Below are 11,170 nucleotides of genomic sequence, written 5' to 3' on the forward strand. Positions count from 1 at the left end.
CCATAAATCCCTGCGTATCTTCTACGACCACTGATTTGCTAATGCGCATTGTGTGCCTATGTGTCAGTGCCCGTAAGTGGTTTTGAAGTTCTCGAGGCTTTTGCACCCCACCAGTCATCAAGGCCGACTTTTCTCCAGAGGAACATACATGAGGTACGCTAGAGCAATTCCAGCTGCTCGTGTGTTTAGAAGACGCACCTGCAGTCGCATCTAAATCCCGAAGCCCACGAAAAAGCGTGCCTGCAGCGAAAAGTAACTTTTTCATAACTGAACCTCGGAATCTAGAGCTTAAAGTGCTTCTCGTAGATCCTCAAGTACATTCGTCCAACTTGCTCCTTTACGCGAGTTCTGTCTACTCCAGCACCCAGTAAACTGGTTAGCATAAGACAAGGAAACTTTTTTTAAAAGGTCCAACACGAGCATTGCCCCTCAATGATATCAAACTCATCTGCAGACTTTGTCATCAATCACTAAAACAACTCTTCAAGAAGCCGACTACGGGGCTCGAACCCGCGACCACCAGCTTAAAAGGCTGGCGCTCTACCGACTGAGCTAAATCGGCAGGTCCCCTGCGCGTATCAGACACACCCGCCTTGATTTGATTCTACCATTATTTATGTTGCTTGCTGCATCAGCGCCTTATTGCTCTAGCTTTCCTTCTAACTGTCCTACCTGAGAAGGTTACTTCTTCTAGAAAATTCTGAGAACCTGAGCCTCCATTTAGCTTAATGGGTAGCACTTCAGGTCTTTGGGATGGCCGTCACAGGTTCGACCCCCCGGTACGCTGCTTTAGTGGTTGTTACCAATTAGGCGCCCATTCGTGTCGGGTTTTTTTAATACACCATATTATTATGTCCATCAATAAGCCACAGTCTCGCAGTCCCTTAGCAGGGTTGCTATTCATACTGAAGAGACTTGCTGCCCAGGGGCGTAAACGCTAAGTAAGAAACTTGATCAGCTCACAAAACTACTTTACAAAGGGCTGAGTCAGTGGAGTCACTCTGTGTCTTTCGCTCTCGTTGGGTGGTGGGGGTCTCTCTGTTGATCCAGCCATTGCTCCGTGGATGGGTACGCTCCGTATGTAATGACTGCGCGCTACTATGGCGCCTCCAGCTGCTTTCTTCACAGTTGAAGGCGCTCTCTATGCATAAGCACCCCACTAATCCAGGCCCTCCACTCCCACAGTTGAACCTGTCCCTCAATGCATAAATAAGGTATGTATAGATGCATGTCCGTCTAAATCATAACTTAAACAAAATTCGCCTCTCTCTAGTAATTGCGGGGCTGGAGGTGACTGCAGATGTCATAAGTGAGGGATATTTTCACCTTTACACAGGTAACCCCTATGATGAAAGTGAGCTGTACTATGGGCAGGATCGAGTAATGAGCAGATATGATGGGCATCGCCAAAGTGCCTGTGGATGATGTGTCATGGAGGTCTACTGGGCCGGTGGGGAAGATATTACTCTAAAGCCCTCAAAGGACTTGCACGCACCCATGTGCGCAGAGGCAGCCTTAGAGGAGCGAATAGTCTTGAACTCATGATTCTGTGTAGAGCTGGCTAATCATCTGATGCATTGCGTCGTTCAAAGTAAAGAAGGCTTGAATGTATGTGAATGCCTGACTTGCAGGCGTGAGGCTACCTGCCTAGTAAGACTTGAACTGATCCTTAAGGCATTTTAATGAATTATTCACATTGGTCCTTTATGCTAGAAATCTGAGCTTTTAGGAAAGTTATGCAATGTAGTTATCGAGTTAGGAACCCTCATTGCTGTACGTTAAGATCTACAGTGGAAGAGTTCCACCTATTTGTCACCCCCCCTCAGGCAGATACGTGCCAAGCGGTGCTAATATTAGGTAGTTTTCAGCTAGTAAAGAAAACTTGAAGGGAAGAAAGAGAAACCTGTAGTCAAAGGAAAGAGACCAAACCAACACACCCCTAGGTGCCTGATGGCTCGCGGTCGTCGGAACGCTGAATCGTGTAAGCCTCTTTCTACCAAGAAACAGAATACAGTTTATAAGTGTAAAGAGAATCAAGAGCCACACTAGCTTAGCAGTTCCTCCAAGCCTTATAGACCGAGGTCTGTATGCCAGTACACCCGATGCAAGCAGCATCGTCGACATGCAAACTCCAGAAAAAGCAGAAGACATAGTTTCACAATACCACACCTGAGTGCAACTGCGCATTAAGCTGAATCTTGCAAGCACCTTATTGGAATCAATCCAAGCAAAACCCACCGATGAAGGTAGGTGTATCCGGCAGGACATGCGCGACAAAAAGACGCTTACGGGAGGCCCAAGAAGTCCCATGGCGACTAACAAGGCTAACCAAAAAGAGCCCCAAATGCTTCTACAGGATTCGAATCAAGCAACTGCTGCCCCGTCAACTGAGGCTGACCTTCCCACTCCATCTTACTCGAAACTCTTGTCCAGTCTGGTGTTGGCGCTCAAGCGTTATCGAGTCCAGCACCTCTACAGTTCCCTGTGGATACTCCGTCAAGTGAACTACAAGCTTGTTCCGCATCTAGGAGGGCATTTTTATCTCAGAATAATTAGGAAGTGTATACACCACAACATTATCCCAGTCCCACACCTCAAACCTAGCCAGGTCAGCGCTGCTGAGCGAAGCTTGAGGTAATCAGCTAGAACTATGCGACAAACCATGAGGATACATCCTACAGAGGCCCGCGGGGTGCGTAAATACATCAGGGAAAGGTGGGGCTCTTTTCCTGGTGCAATTTGGTGAATGTACTGGATCTTATCGGACAGAGGAATCCTTTCTTTCCCCTGGAGCTGAGCACATTTTACAGAGTAGTCGTTGTATCCCCGCATCATCGTTAATGGATCGTTGCAACTAACCATTGGGTTTCTGTATCTGCTCACTAGGACGAAGCAACCAGCTAATGAAATAGAGTAGCTTCCAAGCTGTGGCAATAGTTTCTATTCCGCTGCGTTAAGATAATTTGCGGCAGTGCCTTGGTGAGCTCAGATGCTGCTCACAGCCAGTAGTCCGAAAGGCTTGTCCCTCTGTAAATCTACTGTGGCCATGCACCTGCTGTCGTGGAACACATGCGTATCCAGAAACAATAGATTATGGGAGAAAGTCATAGCCTGCTATTATCGCTGGATCTACAAGTGCCGCGGGTGTAGACTTGCGTAAATCTCAAGTTGTGCACTTGCGGAAAGCCAACTGACTTTTAGGCTCCTTTCGTTTTTCCGCTACAAATGTGTCATGATTTGCGGCATGATGGAGTAAACTGATCGAGGAACACAAAGAAATGCACTAAAGCATCTCTGTTGGGGTTTATTTGATGCATCCACTAAGCCAACCAGGTGTTCCTTGAACATGGTCATTTAGGCTTGCTGTACAACTTAAGAGGGTCAAAGGGCTGTTTAGGATTTCAGGAATTGCAAATCCAGTAAGCAAGACTCCTCGTCAGCCTCGAAGACTTAGACGCCAAACAGAAATCTCAGTTGACGTCAATGGCAGCTTGGAGAACCACCGCTGCTTGCAAGAGCCCATTGGCCTCATATTTGGGTGGAACTAACCTGAACAAGTAGTTGCGATCAATGCGCCTTTCGCTTTGTTGCAGGAGGCTCGCCGTTGCCAGAAACCCTACAGAAAGATGTCTTATCTAACAGTGTCATTAAGCTGCCAAATCCCCTTTAGTGAATAGACCAATGCAACCTGAGTCGCAGCCCAGATCTTCTGGCTTCGAGTTGTTTGCGCACTCTTAGTCATAGCTCTACCAACTTATCCTCAATCGAGAGAAGCAGCCCCTGCTGTATTCTTGTCCACGGCGACTGTCCGGTAATTGAACTGTGGATCTTTTCGGGCATTGTTTTGCTGTCACCAGCCATATTGCTGTTTAATTGATGCTATTGCAGTAGCGTTTTACATGCCGCAAAATAACACGGACGCCCTGGTATTAAAGGACGGGGGTGTTGCCTTACATTAGGGGTATTTCATATATAATCTTTGGAGTCCTCCGAGCTGTAAGCCTTTCACAGTGTATGCCTGGAGACCAGCAACATTCATCGCAGTTCATTTTGTTTTCAGCTGTTAGTGATAACCTTGCATTGCTAGGTACATCGCCTATGCACTACTACAACAGCAGTTATTCGAGGAATTGACTCTCCAAAAGCCCATTATATAAAACCCCATCCATAGTCTTGAGGGTATACTTCTTTGTACAACATGTAGCCAACATCACACTAGGGATCCGGAGACGCCGTCTGTACATATGCGAAACACCTTACTGAAGGCATATTCATCTGCACTTTGCTGCTCCTGCACCCTCCAGTCCCAGGTCATCCGCTAACGGCCGTTGCGCCACAAAACTCCGCAAGATATTCCCCCTCGTATGGTGCAACTGCAAACTCGCAAATCTACTTGGCACTTCTAAAGAGTGGCTCCGGAGTCTTCTTCCCAAGGTCCACCGACACGGCATGCATCTGCGTAGCTGGACAATGACGGTGGAACCATTCTTTTCGCTTGGGATGACAGGAAAGGACAGTAGAGTACTGAGGAAAGCCCTTTTAGTTTTGCAGGGGACCGACAGCCCTTTGTTAGTCTTCATCCATTCATTAAGCTGTCTTCATCTCATCATCTCAGACAGTTTTCTTGGCCTTGCCGAAGTGAATCTTTTACACATATATATCTATGGCGGTATTTTTTTAGTGCGTCTCCTGCGTTCCCTCGTCTTGTGAATTTCTCATAATAGCCTTTGGGTCACTTGTATCTGGACTTCTGCACGTTCGTGGCAATTGTTTTGCCTCTGCTCTTTATATCTGTGGCTTTATGGATTTATCAATGTAAAAATGTGTATGGGATCTCACCAGCGTTGCCTCTGGTACTTTTCTCTGACTACCTATACTCAGAGTCCGTATCCCCTTGCTTCTTCATCGATTTCTCGAATTTAAGAATCTGACATACTTTTTGAGTACGTGTCTTCCCTTAGCTCCTTTTCTGGTTTCTTAGATTTTTCTTCTCCTTTCGGCAACGGCGGCTCTTCTGTACCACTCTCTGCGCCTACCTCCCTCTACGTAGTGCCTTTTTTCTCCGCGTCTTCACTCTGCTGCTTCCTGCCTGTGGCTCTTCTGCTTGCACACTTCTATTCTCCCCCCCCTCAAGCTGTCTATTTCAGTGCTCTCTCTCCCTAAAATTGACTGGCGTTCTTCTTGTTACACGTGCTTCTGCGTTTTTCCTGCTCCTGAGTGTAACGTTGGCTGTCACTGTGTTGTCCCTGCCTTGCAAGTCCTCCTTCACTGTCTGGTTTGCCTTAGGGCGTTGGCTTCGCCTTCCTTAGGTATTCTTTTCAGTTAAGCACCACGCATCGCGTTCGGCATCCCTGAAACTAAAGCCCTCAACGCAGAATCCGGAATTGAGCCATACACACAAAACACTTGAGTCTCTACAAACCCATTGGAGTGTGTGTGCCATAGATACCGCCTTTTGACTTGTGTTGTTTCATCCCTGTCAATATATTATCGTCTCGGAAAACCCTGCTATGTACTAATCAACCTTCACAAGCAACACACACGACCAATGGCCAACTACATACTCCGCTGCCAAGAAAATCTTGTGGCCTCTCCATACGAATACTTCGCCTCGTATCCCACCAGACACACTCTTGAAAACAGAGCAGAGACATTCCGCGCAGTTATCTCACGGTTGTTCAAGCGTCTAAGAGGGCTAAGGGTCTCTGGGAATCCGGGGCCTTCGGGGCCTCACTCCGTGCAGCGACGTTGCAGCAGCGGTTGTACGGATTACTTCGGCCCGCTTAACGCAGAGAATGCCCTTAAAATGCTAGTATCAAATGTATTAAGCGAGATCCTATAGGCATCTATTGCATTTTGCAGCAGCAGGTATAAGAACACCGACGTGCTGCTGCTTCAGCTATACAGCGGCAGCAGCACGAGGAGCAAAGGGAGCTTATTCATGTGGCTCTCTTCGTATTTAGTTGCTTCCTACAGCCTATATTTTGTTACCATTCATTATATCAAAGCCACACACCTTTGTTGCCTTCAGCTTGCGGTTTACACTCACCGGGCCTCAACGGCGTGCTGAGGCCGCCAGTCCTCCTTCAGGGAATATCTCTGTTACAGCACTCTCTAGCAACCTCTTTTCGTTAGGCTTATCAGTAGGCGGGTCACTTCGAGCTGACTATACCACAGCATCAGCCCCTTAACGCCTGCGCTCCTCCTGCGCTTACCCCAGCCTAAGGTGGATCGAGAGGTACAGTGGGTCTCCAATACCACAGCTCAACCCATTTGTGCCTATTAGAGCTTCTGGGGGGCTAGGCCTCCTTCTGGGGCCTACTTCTTAGCACCAATAACGACAAAAGCCGAAGTAATCGCAGAACCGGCGTAGGCAAGATGGTGGTCCGCACGTTATCGGACCTGCGCAAAGAGGATGAGGCTCGCAGCAGAGACGCAGAGACCGGTGAGACCGCACCGCTACTCCGAGGTGAGCCATTGGCTGGCTGTTTCCATACTTGTGCTTGATGCGGCAACCGCATCTGCAGCTGTGGCTTCCTGCTGCGGCCTTGTAGGTGCTGGAGTTTTTGTTGTTATCAAGATCACGTCTGTTGCAGCGGCTGCTGACTACCGTTTAAAATCCTTTTATCTGGTGCCGCTATTGCTGCGGCTAACCTTGGGTGTATTTCGTGGTGTCTTTCTCCTACACTGTCGGGCGCGCGTTTTATCGTTTTCATTGCTGCTGCTGTCCTTGCCTGTTTGTGGGTGTTGCAGCCGATACGCGCAGTAGCGGAAGCAGCGTAAATAGCGGAGCCTCTGCGTCAGCGCAGCGCACAACAGCCCTGCGAGTTTTGGAGCTGCTCTTTCCGTACTTTCGCCTTAAGTCGCTCCTCCTGCTAATCTCGGTCGTAGATTGGGCCATATTCATTACCACCCTCGCTATTGACTCAGAGATGCCCCTCGTACCTTCTAGTGAGGCCTCAGTTTTTCTGCGCCCTCATGACGCTGCACGTGCAACTCTCTATAGCGTCTGATCTTTGTTTCGAGATGTTGGTGCCCCCTTTGTATGCATGTGCTTGTTTGTCCGCCACTTCTCTTGTCTCTTGTTTTTCTGTTGTGCTAATGTCAAGCCTTTGCTCCACACTTCTACAATGTCTTTGCTTCTGAACGATCATAAGATGTCTGTTTCGTCATGTTTTGTATGCCTTTCTCAGCTGCAATTCTGGTGACGTTCGGTGCAAACGTTCCCCCCTTGGTTGCTCATGGGCAGGTGTGGCGTTTACTGACTGCTTCTTTCTTGCACGCAAACCTGCTTCACGTAGCCTTCAACGTTTTCTTCCAGTTACGTATGGGCTTCGGTATTGAGCGACGCTACGGCTATCTAAAATTCGCAGCCCTGTATGCCGCGTCCGCGGTTTACGGTAACCTGCTTTCAGCAGCCTCTCTCTTCTGCCGATCAATCAAGGTCGGCGCCAGTACTGCAGGTAGGCTAAATCAACTTCCCACCAAGGAAGGCGAGTACTGTTTCGAGGTAGTGCTTCGCCATTTGAGCCTCACATGTTACACCTCTCTGTGCGTCAATGAGGAATGCATTTTTCTGTGTATTTGTTCAGCTGCCTGGGCATCTATGCAAATTTTCATGTGTTTCTTATTCGTAAAAAAATAGAAATATCTGCTTGACTCCTGTGCCGCCATATTACTGCCTTGCTAGCTATTTTGCAATGGTATTCGCTTCACCTTGCATGGGTAGCTGATTTAGGGTGGCTGCATGACTAGTGAGGAGCAGGTAGTGATATATTCGCTTGGCGGCTGCTTGCTGGCAAGCCGGCAAGCTAGCGACTTTTAAGCATGATGGCTTGTTTGCCACCTACTATTTTAAGTCTTCATTTGGGAAGTCGCGGTGATTGCTTGTGGTTTGCAGGCCTTTGTGTTTGTTTGCAGGTTTCGGAATGATGGGGGTAGAGGTGGCGGAGCTGGCACTTAGTTGGCGGCTCTTGCAGCACCGAGATCGTCTGCTAACAAATATTGTGTCTTTCTTTGTCTTGATGGGGCTCTTTGCCTTTACCCTGAACGGCGGTTCCATCGACCAGTTGGGCCATCTGGGTGGCTTTCTATGCGGTGAATCACTAAGACACCCCATAGCACCACAATATTTACAGGGGACCCCTCACTTATCACAAAATTATCTTGTTTTCATTCGGGTCCTGCTGCTGTCAGCGCCAGCAAGAGGATCATTTGAAGCATTGGCTGCAGCGATTGCATCCGTAGTTGGATGTTTCTTGCATGTTTGCTGTCGCTCAGGGCTGTCTCTTGGAATTTTGTATAACAAGGATATGCAAGATAAGCCGCGATGGTGGCCGTTTGCCATGTGGGGATCGATATCTTTGCTGACCGCCCTGCCAGCCTCCTGCCTTCCAGCCATTTTCGCCCTTGACAGGGGCTGTGCTGCCTAACATACAAGCAGCAAAATAAGTCGCACTAACAATACCTGCAGCTGTAACAAGATAAGTGATGATTGCGACCTTAGGCCTAGCTTCCCTGCGTGTTTCCTGTCTTCTCGGTGGTATGCTTGAATCCCCATCCGTTGCATCTTACTTGGAGGAGCGGTGCGGTTGCAGCAAGCCGAGGTGTAGGAGACTCGGTTGTGCCAGGGGTGTGCCATGGTTGTATCTATTTACTGCATTGCTGCCGCTTGTATTTCTAGATATCTCAAAGGCGTTTCCCCTTAATACTGCTTTGGCTGTATGTAGCCCGCCTTTCGTACCTGTCGCTCCTTGGTGTTCGACCAAGCATTTACGACGTGAGGTTGCAGGAAGGGCTTTTGCCTGTTTCAAGGGGCCAGGCTCTTCATCGTGGGACACATCCTTGCTGCTGAGATGACAAGTCGTACCAAGTGTTGCTGAGTTTGCTCTATCACATCAACAATATCTACTTTTCTGTCGGTGAAAAACGCGGATAGGCGATGGTCAGCTCTCTGGAGTTTACGGAGTCTGCAGGCTATTTATGTGGGGCGTGGTGCGGAGAGTGGAGCAGCATAGCTGTTGCATGCACACTGCCATGTTTCTCTAGCCTCCCTTTGCTACTGCATAAATGCTGGGGTGGACACTGTGAAGCCACCTGCCCCTCCCTTACCTTTGCTTCCGCCTTAAGGTGAGGTTGCACTCCTCTGTATAGGCGAAGAAAATATCACAGAACGGGCAGAAGCGCGGCGAAGGCTCGAGCGATACATGACCGAGGAAGAAGAGGGGGGAAGGGAGTTGTTGATTTGCGTGACCAGAGTTGCTGTTTGATGTCGTGGATATAACTAATCAAGGATTTCTGAGGCACTTTACGACAGTGGTTGGAGTCAAATACTTCGATCATGCAATACAGTTACGCCTTTTTCGTACGATGCAGGCGTAGACCGTATACGAGGAAACATCGGCCGTTGTGTGGCAATAATACTGTTGCAGTAGTGCCTTTTACGGTATTGACGGAAGTCGCAGCTGGCCTAGTTATGTTTTTGGCAGCTCCATAAAAAAGTTGCGTGTGTCGAGGGCCTGATTCCATGGCATACACCTAGACAAAATTGCCGATACCAGAGGCTAGTTCCTGGGGTTCTATGCAGTATTTAGAACAGGAGGGCCGCAAGGTACAGATATTGACATCTACGCGCATATCTACAATTGTGCGTCATGATTTGGCGATTCCTTCTTTTTGTTTTCTTGAAGGAGCTGAAGCTGCAGGGGCTTCCATCGTGGAATATCTTGAACGACGCTTCTAGAGGAGTGCAGTGTATTTGAGGCGTGCTTTACACACGGTGCTCGCTAATGGTGTTATTGCACGTCAGCGCGTCTACTTTCTGCTGCCATCAGCCTTTCTGTTGACGCAACTGCCGGATATCAAGCGCCAGTGTTGGAGCTTAAACTTATGGCTAGTTCTAGGGGCTCCCAGGGTCTAGAACTGGTGAGCTTCGTTTCCTTGCGGCAGAATAGTATCACCCATTCTTAACTGATTTACCTTTTGTCCACTTAGAGTTCCTAGTTACTTCAACTTATTATCCTAGATGTATATGTGCCCTATTATACAGGGAAGTCTGTTTATCTAGTAATACTTCCAGCTAATAAGTGCGGGCGTGAATTCCTAAGCTCGATTGCCTGATGCTGGAAAGACTGGAGATTACGGGAGGATTTTGCATGCCCTGGAGCGTGTGGTACTACGTTACTACGCCTATACGAAATATCTAAAATAGCAGCTCACGAATTGCTAAACGAGTGAAAAGGTGCAAACTTTTATGGTGCCCATGCCGCCCAGCTTCTCCGATAGTTAAAACGTTGGCCACAGATCGTAGAGAGGCATACTCTCTGCTAAGGTCCCCAGACTTCATTCAATATGGAGCTCATTGCGGAAGCTGTATCTTCTTCCTCATGTGGTTAAAGCTGCGAATCCTCTAGGGAGGGTGTGTCTAGGGTGCGGCCCCCTGCACAAACGCTGGCCCTGCAGCCTTTACAGCTCCCATGCCTTGCACCTATTCTTATTCTGCGACTTCATGCCTTGCGGATCTACTGGAAGGGCCATGGGGAGGGGACCTAGTTGTCACCAGGAAGTCCGATTTGCTGTTGGTAGCGACAAAGCGGGGGACGTGGCATTCAGCAACAGACACGAAGCAGCACGAAACAGTATTTCTTGCTGATGCATAGGCAAGAACCGAGAGCTTTTCATTAATGACAGCAGAACGGGTCCACTGTGAGACGGTAGTTTAGCCGTTGGATGTGCTCAGGCAGGGCGAGAGCGGAAATATTTTACAGGCTTCCTATTATCACACGTCTTGTAAGTTATATAAAGTCTTTGAGTCATCCAATTCTAGACGAACGCTTCATAAATATCATTAGTCTCCAGATCTAGGGCCCCTATAGGAGTGCCCTATTCCCTGAGCAGTGAATGCAGCAGCAAAGCCCTAGAGGAGCTGATGGGCCCCCATGCTTCCATGGCCATTGAGACCCACCTCGGAGGTAGGCTTTTTTATTTTGCAATCAAACATGGAGCAGCAACCCATCGGCAAAAAGAAAAAGGGCTCGTGCCTTGGTCTTCATTGTGTGCATACCAATCGATTCGGCGGCACAGCGCCTCGTAGGGCGAAAACCACATCATGTGACCAGCTGGTACCTTCATTCTCTTCTTCTTCTTTTATTTGCAAAGCTGCAGGTGCTGA

At 48.5% G+C, this 11,170-nt stretch overlaps 1 protein-coding gene and 1 non-coding gene across 2 annotated transcripts; one reads left to right on the forward strand and one right to left on the reverse strand.

Moving 5' to 3' along the window:
- Nucleotides 1-489: 489 nt before the first annotated feature.
- Nucleotides 490-562, reverse strand: Trnak-uuu. The gene has a single exon. It is a non-coding gene; the product is annotated as a tRNA-Lys (tRNA).
- Nucleotides 563-6,378: 5,816 nt separating this feature from the next.
- LOC34621997 (rhomboid-like protease 1) lies at nucleotides 6,379-8,432 on the forward strand. The gene is made up of 5 exons (XM_026335905.1): nucleotides 6,379-6,469; nucleotides 6,754-6,951; nucleotides 7,194-7,463; nucleotides 7,921-8,097; nucleotides 8,281-8,432. Exons 1-5 carry the CDS (start codon nucleotides 6,379-6,381, stop codon nucleotides 8,430-8,432), a joined length of 888 nt encoding a protein of 295 aa, XP_026191690.1.
- The last annotated feature ends 2,738 nt before the right edge of the window (nucleotides 8,433-11,170 follow it).

This window comes from Cyclospora cayetanensis, unplaced genomic scaffold (genome assembly GCF_002999335.1).
Source record: "Cyclospora cayetanensis isolate NF1_C8 unplaced genomic scaffold, CcayRef3 CcayRef3_contig_85, whole genome shotgun sequence".
NCBI lineage: Eukaryota > Apicomplexa > Conoidasida > Eucoccidiorida > Eimeriidae > Cyclospora > Cyclospora cayetanensis.

Bases quoted from the DNA above. Each gene is read 5' to 3' on its own strand.
- LOC34621997 (XM_026335905.1), top strand. From the start codon at position 6,379: ATGGTGGTCCGCACGTTATCGGACCTGCGCAAAGAGGATGAGGCTCGC. The intron at 6,952-7,193 runs GTGAGGCCTCAG...TGCCTTTCTCAG, and splicing joins GATGCCCCTCGTACCTTCTA to CTGCAATTCTGGTGACGTTC. The intron at 7,464-7,920 runs GTAGGCTAAATC...GTTTGTTTGCAG, and splicing joins GGTCGGCGCCAGTACTGCAG to GTTTCGGAATGATGGGGGTA.